This window comes from Podarcis tiliguerta (assembly GCF_965153285.1).
Source record: "Podarcis tiliguerta genome assembly, chromosome: 6".
NCBI classification, from domain to species: domain Eukaryota; kingdom Metazoa; phylum Chordata; class Lepidosauria; order Squamata; family Lacertidae; genus Podarcis; species Podarcis tiliguerta.
This window is the reverse complement of record NC_139539.1, coordinates 53,191,230-53,214,467: the sequence shown is the minus strand read 5'-3', so window position 1 is coordinate 53,214,467 and position 23,238 is coordinate 53,191,230. Positions and strand designations below refer to the sequence as shown.

The 23,238-nt window shown below is 42.8% G+C and overlaps 1 protein-coding gene across 1 annotated transcript in view; it reads left to right on the top strand.

Moving 5' to 3' along the window:
- The window catches only part of BEND5 (BEN domain containing 5), a 706,924-nt gene that overhangs the window by 641,601 nt on the left and 42,085 nt on the right, over positions 1–23,238 (top strand). Inside the window, exon 11 of the mRNA XM_083447871.1 lies at positions 7,976–8,138. Within this exon, the coding sequence (XP_083303997.1) occupies positions 7,976–8,138 (163 nt within the window). The remainder of the gene's footprint in view (positions 1–7,975; positions 8,139–23,238) is intronic.

Sequence of the window (23,238 nt, the reverse complement as noted above, 5' to 3'; positions counted from 1 at the left end):
CCACCCACCTCAGGTGGATGCTAGGTCTAGCTGTAATCATTGAGATGTCTTGATTAGACCCCATATTGGTGACCCCTTCCTTTTACTCTTTTCACCCAAAGTGGGCCAAGTGTTGACTCCTGCAGTTTTTCAACCAAGTTCAGATGACAGATACATTTAGTCAACAACCAGCTCCTGGGCATCGTTCCTTCTGCCAAGGGTAGCAATCTTAAAGAGACAGGTTTGGCAGAGCACAACTGTGCCACAGGCATTTTCTCACCTTCCTTTTGTCCAGGTTGTTGTTTTGTTTAGTCGTTTAGTCGTGTTCGACTCTTCGTGACCCCATGGACCAGAGCACGCCAGGCACTTCTGTCTTCCACTGCCTCCTGCAGTTTGGTCAAACTCATGTTCGTAGCTTCGAGAACACTGTCCAACCTTCTCGTCCTCTGTCGTCCCCTTCTCCTTGTGCCCTCAATCTTTCCCAACATCAGGGTCTTTTCCAGGGAGTCTTCTCTTCTCATGAGGTGGCCAAAGTATTGGAGCCTCAGCTTCACGATCTGTCCTTCCAGTGAGCACTCAGGGCTGATTTCCTTAAGAAGGTTTGATCTTGCAGTCCATGGGACTCTCAAGAGTCTTCTCCAGCGCCATAATACAAAAGCATCAATTTTTCAGCGATCAGCCTTCTTTATGGTCCAGCTCTCACTTCCATACACTACTACTGGTTGTCCAGGTTAGCTGACTGGTACTTGCTCAGAATCGTGCTGCCTAGAGCTGCTACTGCCCAGTCATGGATCTTGGATAGTCACTCTCCCAAATGTCTTCTCTTTTCCTATTGTGCTGCATTCCTTGCAATTCTGCATGGGAACCATGCAGAATAAAACTTTGCAAAGGCTTGAAAGACTTTGACATAGCTGATCTGTTGGGAAACTATTTTTGGCTACTTACATTAATCCTCTGAATCCCTAACAATTATGGACACTTATTATTTCTGAGAAAATGTCACTCGGTTTGAAATACCACCACTTTCTAATCTAGGTATTTACATAATTTCTTATCAGAAATCCCTAGCATACATTACACGGAGCAATGGATCCAAACTACAAGAAAGAAGATTCCACCTAAACATTAGGAAGAACTTCCTGACAGTAAGAGCTGCTTGACAGTGGAATTTGCTGCCAAGGAGTGTGGTGGAGTCTCCTTCTTTGGAGGTCTTTAAGCAGAGGCTTGACAACCATATGTCAGGAGGGCTCTGATGGTGTTTCCTGCTTGGCAGGGGGTTGGACTCGATGGCCCTTGTGGTCTCTTCCAACTCTATGATTCTATGTAAGCAGGGCTGGGAAAGGTCCATATCTGAAATTTGAGAGAGCCGCTGCCCACCAGTACTGTATAATAAACAGTGCTGTGTTAGATGGATAAGTCAGTTAAGTCTGCCTCAGTATATGACAACTTCCCATACTCCTACCTAAATTTCAGAGAATTGCCATGGCTTCAAATTAGCCATGGAATTAGCCCAAGCAATCTCTGGAATTGATTTCAACGGGAGAGAAAGTTAAGTACATAATTAAATATCCCTCCTTTGAAATAATGGGACTTAAGCTCTTGGAATCCGTTCAGCCTTATTCACAGATACAGACTCTCAAGCTGACCACTGGGTCTTCATGTGGAAGAAGGAGTATAAAATTATTTATGTTTCAGCTAAACCTTGCTTGAGCAGCAAGGTCTTCCCAAGCACTGTATTCCTGTATCCTGACTTGCTCTTTGGCCCCAAATAATCCTTTAGTCTTGAATACTGGTTTTCCTGGAGTTCATGGCTCCTCTCAGTGTACACGCTCTGACCCTGACACAGCCATAGCAAATTTGATAGCGACACTTAAAATTGAGATAGCTGGGATTAAAACCAGCTACATTTTCCTCCTCGTCACAAAACTGGATTCTGCTTGCATGTGAAATAACAGATAAATTTATTGCAGTAGCTCTGCAATAGAAACTCTCCTATTCCCCTTTTTTCTAAGAAGACAAATGGAACTATTATTTTATTTTTGTTCCTTTGGAATACATTTCTGTACATTGGACATGCCATAGGAATTTTGGTGTTCATTTTGGAGGCAAACAAAAAAATAGGATGGGAACTGTATGTGTTTTAAGACTGCAAATGCTGGTTGCTCAGGAATGAGGACCCTCTGGATATTCCTGGCTAAATGAAACCAATCTGTCACATGATGTTAAACCAATCTGCTCGTGTTAGCCACAGGGCCATCTTCAAATTAATTTATAGCCCCCAAAAATAGCAGAAAGGAAGAAATATCCACACAACTGTTTCTTGTTTTCTTCTTGCCACTTCTTGTCCACATACATTGTTTTAAAGGCCCAGGGGGAAGAAATCCCATGTGCTTAGGGATGAAACCAATTTTCTAAGCAAACATACCAGTAAAAGTTACACTCATAAAAACCACCAGCAGGGACCTAGTTTATATATTATATTTATATAGGAGGAGGTTTCTAGAGAACTTGGCAGTTCTACTGATACAAGAGGAATGATGAAAGTACTTTTGCCCCCAGAACTTGCAAGGGTTGACTATACAAAAGAGTTTGGGCTTGTTGTAGTAGTTTTTAGTTCTTCTCTAGCTCAGTAAACAAAAACAAAGCACCTCTTGAAAGGCACCTAACATGGAAAGTGTTATCTCAGTGCAAATATATGTATCCTATTGATCCTGATATCCAACTTCTTGCTTCTCACCCCCCAAGGTAACAGGGACCTATAGAAAATTATGGTAAAATAATACTGAAAATGAGCATCCAAGATTAGCACCTTCCACCCTGGAAACCAGTTCCATTTCCTGATGAATGACTGCTGCAGAATATCTTGCTTCGCTCAGTGCAAACACAGCATTCATCGTGTGGTGATGTAGCACCCACCTATAATCTCTTTTTGTGTATGTCTGGGTAGGAGGCATTGGAAGAGATGAAAAGGGTATTGCAATGGGGTCTGAGGTCTTCCTGACCCATCTCTACTTCCATGCCTCAAAGTCCAAGATCATCGATGTAGGTCTGGTTGTTAGATTTTACTCTTAATCAAATCTGATGTAGGAAACTAGATATTCTTATGGTGTGGCCATTTCAGGGTGTTCTGAGCTCTACTGTGCCTCCTTTAGAAGGCTTCTGCCACTTATCACAGCTGTTGGAAATGTGGCAAAACAGTAGCTTGACCTACCGGGGTTTTTCAACTCATATGGGTCTCCATTCTCCAGTTACACTGTATAGAATGTGAATAAGACTCCTTCTCTCATCAGAAGATGATGTGAGATTGCATGTGGTGAGTTTTGCCTATGATCCATTGGGCAATTAGATCTGTGTGCCTGCGGCTTTTATTGGTGTTTGTTTGTACCTCGAGCCTGAAATGAAAATCCTCTCTTAAAATTAGCTCTCCTACATGTTCCTGCACATATGATTCAGAGCCATCTACTTAAAAGACTCAGTACAAAAGAAAGGAGTAATGGAAATCCATAGGTTTAACTGTTGCTTGCCTGCATTGGTAAGGAGCTGATAGAGGATTAGGAAAAATTAAACCTGTTATACATCCTATTTTCTGTTCTGCTTAGGGAACATATAAATGTAGTGAACTATGGATGGAAATGGTGTATATTGGCTTGTACCCTTAGGTTTTCTTGCTATATCTTTGAGATGTTTTTGTTTGCGCATAATCCTTCATAACATGAGAATAGTTTGGTCTGTGTCTGTTACATAAAGCTGGCAAAATTCCTCAAGGCAGGAGTCAAACCCCTTTTCAGCCCAAGGACCACTTCCCATCATGGGCAACCTTCCCAGGCTGGGTAGCAGTACTGGACAGAGCAATATATGTTGCTCTTTAAAGAGGAGGGTACACTCCGGTCATACAGCAGCCTCCACATGTACCTCTCCATCCAGGCAAGCACTTCAGTGATACATTCCACCACAGCAAAGACACTTAAGGAGGGCACAGAATAGATCCAGTGTGGCCTGGTGAGAGTCCTGAAAGCTGAATAGAGAGACCTGGAGGGTTGCATGCAGCCTGCAGTCTTGGTCACTTGCAAGATTAAAGGGCATTCAAAATTCTTACGCTCCTCCCACAGTTGCCAGCATAAATCAGACAGACACTTAAGGCTTTGAGAAGATTGTTCCATGACCGCACCATGAGCTTTTGACCTGGGCTCAGGCTCTGACCTACATGGGGAGGAGCCAGCCAATTTAGAGGGGAGGGCAGGGGACTACTGGCTAGGATTGCAGAGGGTTTAGATTGAGATACAATCCCTAACACTGAGATTGAGCCCAAACCTCTCAGCCATGAACAGGGATCCCTGAGACTGCAACCTGTGAGCCTGATGTTCCTAAGGGAACATCTACCCACCTGGGGCCCCAAGTTCTCCATTGCTAGTTCACAAGGGCAGGCTATGAACCAGGGACAACTAATGGAGAAGAGATAGAATGCTATGTTCTGGGCCAGGAGACAAGCTTTTTCAGCTCAACCATTTCCAAGACAGAGCCTGAGCCTGAGAGGAGTAGTCTGAACTGAGAAGTAAGAAAGGTCTCATTTGGATTTTTAGACCTTGTTGGAGCAAGTGTGCAATTGTCTTGCTTGGAGCTCTCCAAGGTCCTGCAACTCAGGTTTTAAACTAAGCTGTGTTCTGTCAAGCAATCTGACTACAGCTTGAACTATTTTTTATTTCCAGCATGTAGAACTTTGTTTCCTGTGCCCATGTCTGATTGTCTATAGTGTAGCAGTTCCCTTTACCTGCCTTTGCTATTCTGCAATTTTCACTTACTTGTTCTGTACTGGAGTTACTCCCCACGCCCGACTTAATTTCCCTCCTTTCTAACTCTAACTGAAGCCGGTTCAATTTATTTCTATCTTCCTCGGTCTTGCCCTTTTCCCTCTTCCAGTGTCTGTTCTCCACCATTAATAAATTTCCTGGGACCTCTATCCAAACACTCCCACACCTTGCCTTTTATGCAGCCACCCTGGGTATCTGATTAATGTTCTGCAGCTGCTGACCTCCAGCTGTCCCTCCCCTGGCTCACCTGTGTTTTCATTTGAGTGAGCCAGGATAGGAATGTTGTGGGAGGCAGCTGAAGCTCCTGTGTCCTCCTGACACCAGGATGTGTTTTTTTTGTGTGTGTGTGTGTGTGTCTGCTGCTGGTGGTCATATCAAACTAGGATGCTAGGAGAGAGTTTTCTGTTGAAGATAAAATGTGGAGTTTCTCATATGACACTGCAGCCATTTCATTACAGAAGTATTACTTAGGGCAGTGGTGAGGAACATCCAGATTACAATGGAACTACAACATCCATCATCCCTGACAATTGACAATGCTGGCTAAAACTAATGGGAGTTGGAATCCAACATCATCTTGGTAGACCACAGTTTTCCCTATCCCTGGCTTAGGGCGAAAGCATTTGCCACATTATTTTCGAGATTTCATCTGCAATCTTAAGGACTAAGAACTTGTCTTTTATAGATAAGTAGTCTCAGGAGACTATGGATTTGCATCTCTACTTTAAGGAAGCACTACTCCATGCCAAATTTGTGATAATTCCACAGTTATATCTGTACGTAGACATTCTTCTATCTGCATTCCTTCCTTATGGACATTTTAAGAGCATAAATGCATATGATGCATCTTCTCTGGACTTGGAAATCTCTAAGGCTTGGATTTCCAAATGGTGAGTTTCACCATTAGCAGCCACAGAAGGTAGAAGATGTGGTGACTCTACTGATTCCAGCCATACATGGCCAGCGGAGCAAACCTGCAGTTGCCATTGCTGCAGTGAATGTGATGTGCGGCCCATTGCCAGTTCTAACCAGTGGTTGACACAGCAGGACCTCCGATGCTGAACTTCAGGTTCATATGGGGGCAGGTAGTTGCTCTGAGAGTCTGATCCAAAACCATTTTCTGCTTTAAAGGTTAATAATCAGTCCATTAAATTGGGCCTGGAAACAGATTGTCACCAGATAAGTATAACGGGATCTGAATGCCTAGCTGCTACAGTTAAGGCATTGAAGGACTGCCATGTGTACCTCATAAGTTGCTAGTGAAAGCCTTTCTAAAATGAAGCCTTCTTCTCCAATAGTTCCTATTTCTGCTCCTTCACCATTTCTACAGCCCTGCCCTACTTTTCTCTTCTTTAAGGTTCCACTTGTCAACCCTTCTTTCATAATAAGATGGTCCACTCTGCTGCTACAGAGACTGAAAATCAGTACTTTGGATCTCATTAGAGAGGATGCATTGGAGTACTGCTTGGCACAAAACAGTGGGAATGTTACTATCATAAAACATTAGTGAAACAGCTAAAGCTTCCTACATTTAATGCTAATAGGAAACTGGGTTCCATCTACTTCTAATTAGCCGCAAGACTTGCCTTATTATAACATGAGAAGCTTTAAAACATATCAAATGCTGATAGAGCAGCAGGTATTTTTTGAACTGCAGTCTCCCTGCATATCTCATTTATCAAGAGTTGCCATGAATTCCTACGTATCTGTTAGCTCTCAAGCTAGTTACAAGGAGCTAAGGAAATCAAGCAGCGGGATTGTGTGTGTGTGTGTGTGTGTTTAAAAAATCATTTTTATACTCTCATTTTCTCAGGTACTGGTTCCTGGCAGTCCTGGTATTGCATGGAGTGAATGAGCATATGTTCTAGGCTGACAAGACAGCTGGCTTCAGGGGCTTGTGGTGGGCATGGGAAGTCTTTTATTGCTTTGTCAGTAGCTCACCTGCAGTCTAGGCAAAGAGTTCACTCCACCTAGTGGCTGTTACACTTTCATGGTAGGATACAAATTCATTCTGGATTTTGTGACAGAACACTGCATTGCCCAAGGCTGAGTGCAGAAAAGAAGGGTTAGATGTTGCACACATTTGTTGACCAACAAAGAGACTTTGCTGCTGCAGTAAATTAAAATGGCTACTCAGTGGAAATAGTTCTAGCTGTAAAATAAGATGTTGTCCCACCCTGCAGAACACAGAGCACTGCATGAAAATAAGAGAGGAGCGGGGTGGGCAAGAAGATTCTGGCAGCACTGGGACAGGAATAAAAAAATCATCTTTGCAATCTCTCAGGGTAGTGAAGCCCATCCAGAGAGCCAGATGCGTAGGAACATCTACAGAAACAGCCCCCCCAGAGCTCCTTCTTTGCATAGAGAAAATAAAATTTATTTAAAATTTATATGGTGATGCTGAGTGTTAAAGCAGAAGTGAGATTTGAACTTGCAGTATCCCAGGATACAATTCAACCTTTTGACCAGTGTGGTGTGCTTGAACCTCCTGTCTACATATACGCACATTGGGGTGAGGGGATCTGAACATTCCAAGAACTATGGGAACGCCTATATATGTGAATGTGTGAATAAAATTGTGTTTTGAATAGACTGTGTTTGAGTGAATTCTCTCTTTAGAACCAGACCTAACTAGATAAGATGACGGAGATCTCTAATTACATCTCCTGTTTCTTTAAAATTTAGGAAAGAGCAGATGTTTGGGGCAGGGGAGAGATTTAGATGTAAGTAGAGGCCTTCTGGATCAAACCAAAGGCCCATTTAGATCTGTATCCTGTTTTCACAGTAGCCAACCAAGCAAGGCAGAAGCCCGCAATAATTTTCACCCCAGCAACTGGTATCCAGAGGCAGACTGCATCATTCGGTTTGGATTGAGACTGAAGTGCTGGGCCAGAGGAACTTAACCCTTTCCTCAAGTGCTAAATTCTCAAGGCAAAGCTTCCACCCTCTAGTTGATATCTGCCATATTATGGGAAATTTACAAACAGCAGCTTCTTCATTCTACTGAGATAACGTGCATATACACGAGAACAACTGGCACTGGTGTTCTCTTTAGATGCAGGAGTTTGGACTCAAATATGTGGTTTGCATGTGCATGGACTTTTTCTGGTAAATACCTTTCCAGTTGTGTTTCAGTAGTATGGCCTCAGCCCTGCTCCAGCTGATTTCTCACCTTCTCTTTCTTACAGTCCAGCACCTCCTTCAACAGAGATGCTGTTAAGGCAGGGACAGGCCGTCGGTTCCTTGGCGGGCTACTTGATGACACCTCTTACTGCTACACCCTGGAAGTCTCCTTCTACAGTTACATAGTTGGAGGGACCACTTCTACAGTCCCGTACACAGAAGAAACATGTATCCTTTGTGATGCTTTAGTTTTTGTTTTCGCTCTACCACGACCTGGGAATCTAAGGTAAGCAAAGACTTGGAATAACAGCAGCTCAAAAAAATACCTTCTTTGCTCAACCACACTGTTATATCATCTTTTCAAGGTTTCTCAGAAGTTTCTGGTAGGACATGGCTTGGATCCTGAGGTAATTTAGTATCAGAAAAGTGATGGGAGGAATGTTTCCCATCTCCTCATTTTCCGTGCAGCATTTGTGTCACATTTGCCAGAGTATCTGGGAATAATGTGGGATAGGACATGAGGGAGCTGTTGGGTGAGAAGATAAAGGTAAAGGGACCCCTTACCATTAGGTCTAGCCATGACAAACTCTGGGGTTGCGGCTCTCATCTCGCTTTATTGGCCGAGGGAGCTGGCATACAGCTTCCGGGTCTTGTGGCTAGCATGACTAAGCCGCTTCTGGCGAACCAGAGCAGCACACGGAAACACTGTTTACCTTCCCGCTGGAGCGGTACCTATTTATCTACTTGCACTTTGACGTGCTTTCAAGCTGCTAGGTTGGCAGGAGCAGGGACTGAGAAACGGGAGCTCACCCCATCGTGGGGATTTGAACCGCCGACCTTCTGATCGGCAAGTCCTAGGCTCTGTGGTTTAACCCACAGCGCCACCTGCGTCCCCAGGTTGGGTGAGAAGAGAACCAGGCTAAATTGGATAGCTTTCTGCCTGATCTGGGGTGAACCCCCCATTTCGCCATCAGTCTTTTGTTCCCCATCACATGTTGTTCTGGGGGCCCTTCTATACTCTTGAGGTTTTATGAGGGGTGCAGGTGGCTGCAGGATGGAGGAGGTGATATCAAGCTTTCCTTCCAAGAACTTCAAGTAAAATAACCGTAGAATCAAAGACTATGTCTATATAACTGTCTCCCCCCCTCCTCTTTTAGGGCTGTATATTGTATAACCTCATTAATGTGCACCTTTTCTGTTTATTCATACTATACTATTCTATAATATTCTAAAGGTTTGCCAGAAGTTTCTATTAGCTTTTATATCCAGTGGCAAGTGTTAAATTTGTTCTGTCGTCAACCTCTTCTGAATCCTGGTCTAAGCTGTCAAAAGCAATTTTAGCCCCTGTGAGAAAATGCCAGTCACTATTCAAAAAAGACTGTGCTGTCCTTGATTATGCATTCCCTCCGTGATTTACATCTCCCACTTCCTCAGCTCCCTGCTAAAAGTCATCCTTCCTTTTTATTTCCCTTTTTGGGGAATGGGGGGGGGGTTGGGGCTCTTTATATCTCTGCAGGATCAACTTGTCTTATGCAGATGGAGCTATATCACTCTTGCTTCATACATCATTGCCATCAGCCAGCCAGAGCAGAAAATAAGTTGTAGATAGCAGTGATTATCTTTGGTGATGAGGTACAGAAAAGCTGAGACTGCAGTTTGATTTCCATAAGCATGGCTGACCCTGCTGTGCTAAAAGTAGCACAAGCTGGTTTGAACAGGCAAACATGGAAAATGTTAGCATAACCTGTGTATTAATGTGGAGAATCTTGCCCTGCTTGGATGTAACTTCCTCTCCACAGAATGATTGTGATGGGAAGTTAGAAGCAGGGCTAGCAAGCTTCTTGAAAATCATCACTGCAGAAGCTAAATTAATTGGCACAAGAATGATTAATTGAATACTATTTCATTATAATTGAATACTGTTTCATTATAAATTCCACGATCCTTTAGAGTGCCCAAGCTTGGATATAAAGAAATTTGTTGAAGATTATGTTGTGGAGCTATTGAGGCATGTTAGGAAAGCATAAAAAGACAGCCTTATCATGGGAATGGGGATAAGAGTTCCTGTCTCAGTCAGGGATTGTACTCAAAACACCAGCTTTTTATCTAAGAAATCACTCTTGTCAAATCATCCTAATTTACAGAGAGACTTGGTGATTGCGATTTCTAGTTAGCTGCATTTCTTAAGTAGAAGACAAAGCAGAGTTCTTTAATGTATTGTGTGGAGCACTGTTTTTCTAATTTATAAATGATCAAGCTTAAGAAGACAACACGTCAGCGCTGAAAATCACCCTCTTTAATGTCAAGATGTGTCCTGGTAACCGACGTATTTGCAGCTAAAATGAAACCATGCTAGTTAGGTTGCAGCAGCTCTTTATGGGCATGTTTGCAAATTGGTAATTAAATAACATGGTTGAGGTTTTTTTTAATGACCTTGGAGTTCATTAATGACTGCAGGGAAAACATTTTTTTCTACTGAACTGTGTTGAGATGAACCCTTCTGTAGCTAATTGTACTTTTTAAGAGGAGAATTTAAAAGTGTAATTTGATTATGTTAATTCAAACAATATGTTAATTTTATTTATATGGCCCACAGTGAAATCTGTGGATTGGATCCAGAACAAGTTGGTAGCACTTAGGTTCGATTGAAAGTAATATGAAATATTAGTTACGACTAATGGATATCCAATTAATTTCAATAGGACCTAAGCTGGTCAAACTTGGGCTAGATCCAACCCAAGAGCATGTTTTCTACTGAAGATGTTGGAAGAGGAAGCAGTAACCATTTCTGGTAGCAGTGAACAGGGATAGCCAATGTGATACCCTCCATGTGTTGTTGGACTAGAATTCCCATCAGCCCCAGCATCTCCAATTATTAGGAATGTTGGGAGTTGTAGTCCAGCAACATCTGGAAAGTACCACAGTGGCTACACATGTACTGAACTATGGGCTACAAAACAGGACCACAATATTTATTAGGGCTGTGGTGTACATTTCTGCATTTCACCATTGAGGCTGAAAATAGCTTTCCTCTGTCTGATAGTATTTCAGCGTATTTTTTTTCCTATTTAGGGTTTTCCTCACTTTCTTAAGAGAGATCTATCAGTAAAAAGCCATGTAGCAAGTGTGATGATATCCAGGTGCAAGGTAGCCAATCAGATTTGACTGTGTGATGTCATCACTTAAAGGAAACAAAGCCAACTGATAGAGCTTGCTGCATTAGTCACATGAAGAATTCCAACCAGTTGTATCATTCATTGCCCTCGTTCTGTATGGGCAAGCATTTTTACACTGCCTTTCATGTTGTCCTCTCAAAGTGCTAAAAGGGTAGCTTTTGATGCTGCTGGAAACGTTGCAAAAATGCCTCACCTCTGATGCATGTATAACCCTTGTGCCACCCATGTGATGTGCTCATAAATTTCAATGGGGTTTCACTAGTGTCAGGGTGGAAGTTCAGCCCAGGTTGGGGTTTTTTTTTTTGGGGGGGGGGGGAATCTGCATGCAAAACAGGAGCTGAAAATGTCTCCTATACTTTACATTTCAATAAGAACACAGAATAAACTGTGTGCCCCCCCCCCCAGTTCACTGCTTTCAACTTCTTAGTTTGGTTATTTAAACAGAAATGGACAATGGTTATGATTTATGGCGTTTGTTCAGAGAAACAAAAAAATTACAAGGAGAAAAGTGTTTAAATGGGAAACATATTTAAAGGGGAGCACCACAATTTCTTTTCTTTTCCTTCTTTAAGCTTGTCCTTACTCTTTTCTCTTACATATAAGCAAATTGGAAGGAAGTGAAGCAGATGGAACTGATAGCTAAACTCTTGGCTGTTCAGAGAACCATAAAAATGCTATTAAACCTATAGTTGAAATAATTCTTTGGTAAATGTTAAATTCCTATTAGTTATACTTGCAAAACTTAGGTGCAACAGAAAGGGCAATACTAAGCTGAAAGGCAGTGGAGGCAATGAAGGGCTTAAAAACTATGAACAGTCTACAAAAATTATCTGAAGAGTGTAAAGTTGATAGATAGCAACCATGTCAGATTGGAGATTTAGCTTGGCAACTGACTTGGTACCTGTGTGTTTGTATCTGTCTGAAGTACAAATAAGATGGGGCAATGAACACTTTGAATGACCCCTGGGGCATAGATTAATTACAAAAATCTGTGTATCACTGGGGTTTTTTGAGATGTTCTGCCATGTGTCATGTTTGTGAGTGTAGCTTCTAAACAGAAGTGTGGGGGGGTGCGTGTGTGTGGACTGCTCAGATTAAAGGATAATATAGATGCATGTATGGTGCATATTGCTAAATTTAAAATATGATTTCTTTCTATTACCTGAATAGAAATTCTGAGAATGTCTTCTCTAGAGCTGCCATGTTGCTAGTCTTCAAACTGAATGCATTTTTAACTTCACACCCCACCTTGTTGTCAAATCTTATGTGTTTGTATGGCACAATGAATGTGCTAAACATGTTGGATCTCATCCATTTGCTTCCTCCGTGGTTGGCCTTGCCTCCACAAAACTGACCTAACATCCACACATCTCTGATCTTTCCCACCCAATTGTGTGGGATAACTATTGCATATTATTGGGCTGGACTTTATGGGTTGAATCCAACTAAGTCATTCTCAGAGCAAACCCACTGAAATAAATGAAAGCAACTAGTTTAAATTCCTTCCAGTAGCACCTTAGAGACCAACTAAGTTAGTTACTGGCATGAACTTTCGTGTGCATACAAGAAGTTTGCATTCACATGAAAGCTCATACCAATAACTAACTTAGTTGGTCTCTAAGGTGCTACTGGAAGGATTTTTTTTATTTTGTTTCGACTACAGCAGACCAACACGCCTACCTACCTGTAACTAGTTTAAGTTCATTTCAGTGATTTTAGTGGTTCTATTCTTACACTGCCCTGTATACACACATGCACCACTTATGCAGAGCAAGGCAGAAGCCGACCGTGTTCCTGATTTTACAGTCTTCTGTTTGAAAGGCTATTGGAAGACAGCCCTCTGAATATGTGTCCAGTCTAAGAGTAGTATTCAACTAAGACCACTCAGAGATGACTCACTGAAATTAATGAGCCTAAGTTAGTCATGCCTGTTCCCTTCAGTGAGTCTACTCTGAGTTGGACTAGCATTGGATGTGGTGATGCATATCCTCCTTTTCAGCAATATGTGAAGGCAGGTTTCTGCTGTTCCACATTCTCTGCCATACCCTTTTCCCTTGCCTTCTCCATTAGCAACATTTGTTTTAACTCAGAACTCAGCTCCCTGGCCCCTGCCTCTCCCCAAGTTCTTTTTCTTCACATTCAAATGTGCTTGGTATCAAGAGGTAGTTTGTTTTTTTAAAAAGTGTGCTCCTTTATAATGAGAAAATGAAATGCTAGTTGCATATCTTCTGCCAGTTCTCTTCTGGAAAAAAGTAAGTGTCAGCAGGAATCTAGTTATCAATTAATTGCAGCCAAAGCAAATGCTACAGTACCCTACTAGCTTCCACATGCACCATTTGCCAAGTTTATAATAGTATCAGCCTAGCAAGCCATTAGTAAGATCCTGGTCCTCGGTACCATCTGAGAAATGCTGCTTTATCGCCACACTAAAACAAAAGCTATTTTCAATTATTGCACACATACTTCCTCACTCCATATAAGTTCCTGTTTGCCTGCAATAAGCTTACAAGTTTACTGTACTGTATTGTGCTTCTAGACTTCTTGCAGGAATGTCTTTGGGAAATTCCTGTTCTAGCCAGAGATTCAATGGGGCTCTTTACAATAGCAGTGGAGCTTCTACGTTTCATAGAATTGTAGAGTTGGAAGGGACCCTGAGGATCAGCTGGTCCAACCCTGGCAATATAGGAATTGCAACTAAATCATACATGATAGATGACCATCCAACCTCTACTTAAAAACTTCCAAGGAAGGAGAGTCCACACAGTACTCCTGGTGTGGTCTGACCAAGGCACAATGTGTGTGTGTGTGTAATACAGTCATCAGACCCTATCTGATATATCCCAATGCCACAAACGGTATACAGGGAAGCCAGAGAAATTGTTTTGATGGGCAATGCAAGGAGGCAAAGAAAAACCTTTTAAGAGCTATTAGGATTTTTTTTTTTTTTGAGGGGGGACCCTCTGTAATTAATAAGGGGGATATGAGTAGGATTAGAGTAAGATATAAGAAAATCCTTAAGAAGAAAATAGCGAATTTTGTAAAATAGCGAATGTTGTGAGATGACAGTGGCAAGAACTAGGGCTGGCGGTGTCTGAGCAAAGGGAAGATAAATTGTGGGACCTGGCAGCTTGGAGCATGAACAAAACAAGATCAACAAAACAAGATGCCACCATATTGGCGCAAAGCTGGGTGGAATATAATAATTAATAATTATTAATTATAAGAATTTGCACCTTGTCCATCTGACTGGATTGACCCAGCTTCCAGCATATATAAAAACATAATAAATCCTTAAACCTTCAATGCTTCCCTATACAGGATTGCCTTCAGATGTTTCCTAAATGTTACATAATTACTCATCTCCTTAATATCGGATGAGAGAGCATTCCGCAGGGTGGGTGTCACCACCAAGAAGGCCCTCTGCCTGATTCCCTGTAGTAGTAGTAATAATAAGGGCAACCAGCAACTGCCAAAGTGACCACTGATTGGTCAAAACTGCTGGAATGGTAGTATCCCCTAGGGCATCCCCTACAGAAATAAAATCTCTCATAGACTACTACATCTCACCTTTTTGAATGCTTGGTAATCTGCTCTAGGAAGGCATCATATTCTTTATGCCATTCAAATTCCAGAGACCATGGGAAGCCTGCATGCCTATTTTGTATTTATGTCACAAGAGAATGCAGCCAATATTGATTTAATTTAGCAATAATACTCTCATTTTTTGCTTTTGCCTTTGTACTCTCTAGAGACTTTAATTAATGACAATGCACAGCATCCTGCTAGGTACGGATTTTTTTCTCCCTGCCCTACATTTTAAAAAAGTAACTGGAGTAGCTAAGAAACAAATTGAATCCACCTTTAGTATAGCAAACAAAGTTCCAGTGAATTCAGCAAATCTGGCACACTTTCCTGTTGCTGAACAGCCCTAAGAGCAGGACCTTCGTTACAGGCATCTTTGTTTCTGTGTTAAATGTAGTTTGTTTTTTATTTTGGCTGCCATGTACAAAATGGCATGATTTGTCCTAAGGAGTAAAATATTGCCCTCCTCATAAACAATGAACACCCACTCTTCAAATCTTATTTAAGCAGTTTCTAAGATAGCACTGGTCATCACCACTACTACTCAAAAGCTATTTTTTCTAGAAAAAGAGGTGCCAGAACTCACCACGAACACCTCCCTTGTTCTCTTACAATGGCAATGGCACCCACCTGAGAGGTGCTGAAACTGAGTTCCAGTGAGTTCCAGCTGAAAAAAAAGCCCTGGCAGTGACAGATCTTGGATTTGGGGGTATGGAAATGAATGCCCATTGTTTAGAATTCCCTGGTCCTTGTATCTGGGACATTGTTGTGGCAGCATCCTCAGGCATAATTAGGAGAACAGTACCAGCCCTTCTCAAGAGTTCCCCGTGTGGTGGTAGTGCTGCTGCCAAATATGTTTTGGGAACAGGAAAGAGGCTGTGTTACAAGCACAATCTCATTCCTGTTGATGTCTGCAGGACCATGTTGAAGCTTAAAATTTGGAATGGACTTAGAAATGAGCTCTTTTTCCAAGGTGTTTTTTTTTTTAACACTGTTACTTTAGATGACCCCATTCTGTATTGCAACTGCGGCATCAGCTATCGATATTCATTTGTGTTGCTGCTGCTTTTATATTAACAAATTCTGTGCTATTTCTCAGATCACTTTACCAATAATTTAAGTGGAACTATCTTCCGGGGTTGATCATTTCTTCACATGTAAGAGATCTCCACACTAGCGCTACTTTATTCCATCACTTGCCAGGTGTCCTGCATATGTCCGCAGAGTTAAAATGGACATGTGCAGGATATATGGCAAGAAATGACTCAGGCCAATGGAATATGCTTGTGTGGGACCCTACCATTTTAAAAGATCAAGGAGACAGCCACCTATGTGATGAGTGCATGATCTAAGATTAACAGTAGGCCTTATGTGGGTGCAGGAAGCAAACAACCGAGAACACTGGAGAGGTGTATATCCAAAGATGGATGTGAGATGCTGAAGAAGAAGAAGAAGAAGAAGAAGAAGAAGAAGAAGAAGAAGAAGAAGAGCAGTATCTGTCTATCATTGCTCCATCTCATACTTGTCACCAACCAGAACTCATGGTATCATTGTGATTGTATATTTTTCTGACTTGCGCTTTAATCCCCTGGACATGAGATTTAGAAGCTGACCCAGAGAACAAGCAGCAGTAAGGTGCCTAAATCCCCATGGAGATACAACTAGATCTCTCAGGCTCCTTAGAAATCCTTGCCTTTCAGCAGAATAACAAATCCTAGACTAACTACAGTTCTTGCTTTTCTTCTCCTTCACATACATTCCACTCTGCCATACTTAAGCAAGTCAGCAAAGAAACAGTTCCCCACAAATTTAACTACTAACTACTACCTATAACTAGCATATATGTTTCTCCATTCAAAGTGACGCAGTACTTCTCAGCTGGGCATGGCTAGTTCTCGCTTTATGATTTCCACCCCTCATCATGGGTAAGCCGGCGCCATCCAGAGGCAATAGGGAAGGGCACAGGAAATTGCTAGGGAACCCAGATGTGCATCCTCGCCCACTTGCCCTCTTATGCCAAGGGTAAGACCTTAAACCCAGCTCGATGTGTCACCTTAGCAGAAGCCCTGCTCAGAACTCCTTGCCACTGACCAGTGGCCCCACAAACCAGGAACGCAGCGCTCATAACGCTCCGTTCTTGGCCCTTGCCCTTAAGTTATTGGTTTAAGAAAGGCTAGACAAACAGTGTGCTAAAATCCTTTTCTGAGACATACAGCTTATTTCTGAGCCCGCCATCCTGGAATGACATTAGTTAAGTTGTGGCACAGGTGTGCGTTGTCCACATATCTACATTTACAGGAGCAAAGACATAATGGTTCAGCTATTGTCCGAAGCAACTTCTGCAGTATGCAGCTACTAGAGATAAATGAATGAATGAATCTTTATTTGCATCAGCCACCGGCCATAGCAATAAAACAACAATACAATATACAAAGAATAAAGATAAAAAATCAATTATATAAAATACATTTTTGGGTTTTGAATCAATAGTCAAATAGTGGATTTTATTCTAATTGCCCCAGCTAAAAACCCTGCAATCTTTGCTGTCACCTGCTCACCTTGATCTGCCAAAAGAAAGGACACTGTGACAGTGGCTGGGTGACCCGGAATGGACAATAAAAGAGGGGTGATAACCTCATTCCTCAAGTCTTTATAAAGAGTGCAAGCCAGAAGGGCATGCACCACCAAGTTGAAATGGGTAGGTAGGAAATAGTCGTACCATGGACAAAATTTCCTTATTATGGCCAAGTTGTTCTCTCGCTTAATATCATTTAGGCGCTGACTAATTAGACTGTTTGCTTTACTAAAATCCAGTGTGAGTAGCTGTTGTGGTGATAAGCCACAAGAGTGAAGTTTTTGATAGACAGTTTTAGTCCAGGCACTCTTGTGACAATCTTGCAGCACTAGGGATATTAGACCAGGGGGATTTCAGTTTAGGCAAAGCCAATAGTTAAATGTCCTATGCCATATCTGTAATCCTACCGAGGGAAGATTAGCCTCTAGGTGCAATGAGGTGGTACAGAGAAAATTTGCCTTAAGAACTTTGATTGGACAGCTTCCATAGATCCAAGCTGAGTGGCTGTCCAAATCTGAGCCCCATATAATAACTGTGCTAGGGGTTTAGCTTGGAACACTTCCAGGGCTAATGGTATACGTTTACCACCTTTTGTGTAGAAAAAGCGTGTCAGAATTTTGGTACTTTAGGATGCTTTTTCTTTTGCACATTTCTGGTGTGCTCCCCATGACCCCATAGACTGGAAAATAAGGCCGAGATATTTGAAAACTTTGACCTGTTCAATGAGCTGGTTGTCCATGCACCAGCTATGGGCTCTATAGTTTCTTGAGAAAACCATGACTTGGGTTTTCTTGTAATTCACGGCCAGCTGTTCTCTCTGGCAATATCCTGAATATTCCCTCATCAGTCTTTTTAGGCCTACTTTTGTTGGGATAGAAGAATGGAATCTACTAGAAATGTATTCCTAGTGGCTGGCACCAGTGTTATCCTTTTCGCACAAGAAGTCTTCCTGCTTTCCTCTGCTTGCTTAATACAATGCTCTCCCTTTCTTTTTGAGGCACAGTTCCTTGATTTGGTTCCATTTTCAAAGCCTTCCTGGAAGACAGCATTTCTTCAGCCCAGGGCCAGGGCAAGTGTGAATCTTGTGAACCGTCAATATTTTTCTTGAGATGATAAATGGCCTGCCGATAAACGAAGGCAGCTGCCAGCTCTGTCTGAGAAACACACCTTCATCCCCAGTTTGTCCGTGCCTGGCTTATTTATGTGCCTGCTAACTTTAAACACTTACACCAGACAAACTTAAAACAGCCTTCTGGGTTATTCCAAAACCGTAATTGCCGTCGTGTGTGAGGCAGATACCAGTCACAAGATTTCAGCAGCTCCAGTGCACACAGAAAGACTCATGTTCACATGGAGCTCTGTGAAATCAGGGAGCTGTGCAGGTAAGGGGCTGCAAATAGGGAGTTTATTTGGGAGGGGGTGGCTTTCAAGCCTCAAATGAGCATAATTTCACCATATAAAAATGTGTTCTGCTAGTAAAGTTTGTGGCTATATCTGCAAAGGTGCCCTAAAGGTTTCCCTCTCCACGCAGAGTGCAAGTAAAGAGAAAGATCCCTAGAAAGGGGATCAGAAATAGTACGGGGAGTTAAGGAGCACATATAGTGACAGGCCAGCCCTACTTGTGACCACCAAGCCAGATTTAGCTTCCCATCCCTGTATTGTGGCCTCCCATATATATGCATAGCAATCTCTGCCTTCTGCTTGGCAGTTCCAGCCAAAGTGCAAAAGAAAGGATCCCCATAGGTTTCTCAAGCCCCGATGAACAGTCCTGTCCTGCATGGCTGGCGATCTGCACTTGGGTTGGTGGGTCATGCATGTCCAATCTAGGAGACTGATTTGGACCCATGGGCTTTGATGTTCTTGTGGCTTTTCATTTGAAAAGCAATGCCATGTGTCCTGCATCTGGTCAATACGATCTTCGTTTTTCCTTACAGTTTGCCCCTTTTGCAGTATATATGGGTTAGCCCCTATGACTTAAAAAAAGAAAAAGAAAACAACAACAGGCAAATAGGCAATTCTGTTGCAAACTACTGGCTTGGTGCATCTTTCTGTATCTCTGCAGTCAAATGCCATCATCCTATAACCTAGCAGATAACTAAGCAGTTTTCCTCTTCCTCCATCACCTTCTTTCCTGGGTGATTCCTAAACAGCATAGATCGCATTTGTCTGTAGTTAAACTGCCCTCTTGTGGCACAAAACGAGATTTTCCTCCTTCCTCCAAATGTCCTTACAGGAGAAATATTTGTATGTTTTCTTTGTTGCTGTGAAATAAAGTCAAGCCACTGCCCCTGCTTTTAAAATCTTTATAGCTTCAGTTTCACTTGGCAGGCAGCGATGGTGGCCAGTAGTTATCATCATGGTGATTCAAGCATTTCTGTAATAGCTGGGGGAAAGAAATTATCCACATTGTAGCTATAATAGGTTGAGATTCATCCTTTTCTTACATACAGAAGATAGCAAATAATCATATTTAGGGTTACAGATGCTGCTGTAAATAGATGAAAGACATTTGTCTCTGCTCCATTCTTCTCTTTGGGTTATATCCTCATCAGGCATAAACTGGAGCACTAGCCTGTCAGACCATGCCAGGATCAGCCTAGTATATGCATCAGCCTCAATTCATCCCCTTACTGCAGTGTGCTATGCCAAACCATCCCCCGTTAACATCAAGAGTAATTTTGCCAATGATTTCAGTAGCTTCACGGCTTATTGGTTAGGAAAGAGGTGACTGAAGAACAGGCAGACATTTGTCTTAAACGTTCTCAAAAGTGATCCACACAGAAAGCCAGTTGCGGACACACTTGCCAATGTGAATTCAAGGTTAGCAGTCACTGTGGAAGTATGTAGCTGGATTTAAACGAGGCTTTAATAAAAGGAAGGAGTTAATTGCTTGCTGTTGCAGGTGTTTTCGCATTCTCACAATATTTATGGAACGTTTCACGCTGCCATTGATTGTAGCTGAAGTTTGTGAGTCAAGTTAGGGATCAGTTGATCTGGACATTTACTTTGTTGTTGTTATAGGAGGCAAAGCTTGGTTTACATTTGGGTTTTTGTTGTATTGAAGAAGGGCATTCTTAAAAGATAACTTCATACTACAAAGTTGTTCTGCAAACCTTTCTGCAATATTTCTTTCAGTGTCATCATCTCATTATAGTGGGAAGTTCAGGAACAATCTTTACGGGGTGTGTTTCTGCCTACGGGGTACCTACGGGGTGTGAGGTACAAGGGTTATAGGGTATTTTTTAAAAAAAACAACAACAACAACCCATTTGTTTATAAATGTGTATCATGAACCAACACCTGTACATATGAGGGTGCAGGGACAAGTGCACAGGCAGCAACAGATGATGTTAATCAACTCCAAAGCCAGCCTAGCTCTTGTCACATCAAAATAAAAATTAAAAAAACTAGCTGTTGCTTCCCAATCAGCATGTTGAGGGAAAACTGGACGGTGACTCAACTCAGGCAGGTGTTTTTGTCCTCAGCTTTTGCATTGCAGCCAGGTTCCTATTAGAGTCTGTTTTAGGGAAACAGGGTATACCATACCAAATGTCTCTCCACCTTGTATAGTTGGGCAGTGTGATTCCCAACAATATTGTTGTATATTGCATTAGTTCACAAAATTCCAGAAACATTCTTTAGATTGGTATAATAGGATCATGTTTACAGATGACCTGATTGCCACTCAGACTTGTTTACATTTGAACAAGTCCATGACGAGATCAGGGAGTCTTAACTTCTCTTTAATCTGCCTGTGGCTTGTGAGCAGGTGTAGCATATGGAAACAAGCCACCAGCACTAAGTCACAACCTTGGAGGAGTAGAGAGCAAGGGCAGAGGTGGATCTGAACCAACAACATTCTAGCGTGGAGTTGCTGACAGAGTGCCCATCAGACTAGAGATTTCACAGAGAAATACAAGAATCTGTGACTGGTCTAGGGATTTTAACTGGAAAATCATCATCAAAGATTAACAGTCTTAGGATGAAACCTGGGCATGGCAACCTCTAAATCTTAATGCTGTAAACAGGCATTGAGTCTTTATGCAGCATGGATATATGTTTCCTTGTATCCCATAGGGAATATATGTTCGTCATCACCCAGTGCAGCACAAATGTAATGGACATACTGTCTGTCAGTCCTTGGAGAAATGGTCCGCCCTTTTTTTTGTATTCTCTGTTTCAAAATCCTCCAGTGCTGCAATCTGTTCAGTAACTCCCTTCTGGGATTATTTATTGTCAAAACAGCAATCAACAGAGTTTTAAAACCGGCTCAAAAGCTCTCTTGGCGTCCCTTTAGGATAGTTTCCAGGCACCACATTTGTTTGATACCAAAGCTGCTGTAAATCACTCCAAAATGTTCACTGATGTCATCTATTCATTCATAGGTGTTCTTTGGGCCTCCTTCTAACATTGCAGGAGTTGTTTAGGATTTTGTGTGGAAGTGTAACTGAGGTGCCAGTGGTGGGTCTCACAATCATTAGGTGCCGGGAGCTATGTCAATAGATGATCGTGTTGCAGGGGCATTTCTGAAACACTGCAGAACAAAAAAAGAAATAAATAAAAAACCAACATTGTAGAGCATAAAATAGTTGAGCATGGAATACTGAAGAACTGACCCCTCCAAGTCATTCTTAGGCAAGACTTTTGTCCCTCAGTCTAACAAGGTTGAATGGTTAAATAAAATAGGATATTTTGCCAACTGCTTTGAAAATAGGGTGGAAAAGAAACCTAAGAAAGGCATTGAGGGAATGCTTATTCTTGGCTATGCTCTTTACACTGTAGTAAAGGGAAAGGTGATACAGTATTCTTTCACAGAGCTGATAGGCCAACAAAGAACTGCTACAGTTAAATAGGCTAATTCACTTGGGATTGGTTCTGCTGTCTGTTGTGGTTGCTTTTCTACCAGTGGGGCAATGTTAATTAGCCAGAGTACAACACGAGATCAGCATAATTAAAATCATGTCATTTCATTTCTCAATAACAGTTCAGTGGAAAAGTAGCCCCCCCCCGCCCCCGCCCTGCTGTAGGTTAATGGGCAAATTCATTTCAACCGCCCCGCCTTCACCTCTCGTTTAGTCTTTTCTGCTTAGGGCCGCACCTCAACTGTAACATACCCATTTTGCTTTCAGCGCATTCACCGGGATGAGTCTCCCTTTCATTTGGTATGGTGTTCATTGTGATAGACATGCTGAAATCATGTTGGCTGTGCAAAGTGTTAAACAGCCCTTTGGCAGTCAGCATCCGTACTGCAGAAGCACTGGCAAAACAGGACACAAACCCCTCCCTTCTTCCACGTAGAAAACTCTTGCCTGTGTGAGCTCAGTCTCATGGCAGTCCAGTTCACAGACCGCCTTCCCCGAAAGAATCAAGTGAAGCAGGCCTCTGTATCTTCCAGGCATTCCCCCATAGGGTCTGGCTCAGATGGGAGGTTATTTGCAAAGAGGGACCCTATGCCCCACTATTTCATGCAAATGTATTAACCAGAGCTGAGTTGCTTACCGTATTTTTCGCCCTATAGGACGCACTTTTTCCCCTCCAAAAATGAAGGGGAAATCTGGGTGCGTCCTATGGGGCGAATGCAGGCTTCGCGGACCTCTCCGCTAGCAGCGGGAGCGCTCCCGCTGCTGGCGGAGAGGTGCCTGCATGCCGAAGCCTGCGCGCGCTTAGCTCAGCGGGCCCAGGCTTCGCGGACCTCTCCGCTAGCAGCGGGAGCGCTCCCGCTGCTGGCGGAGAGGTGCCTGCATGCCGAAGCCTGCGCGCGCTGAGCTCAGCGCGCCCAGGCTTCGCGGACCTCTCCGCTAGCAGCGGGAGCGCTCCCGCTGCTGGCGGAGAGGTGCCTGCATGCCGAAGCCTGCGCGCGCTGAGCTCAGCGCGCCCAGGCTTCGCGGACCTCTCCGCCAGCAGCGGGAGCGCTCCCGCTGCTGGCGGAGAGGTGCCTGCATGCCGAAGCCTGCGCGCGCTGAGCTCAGCGCGCCCAGGCTTCGCGGACCTCTCC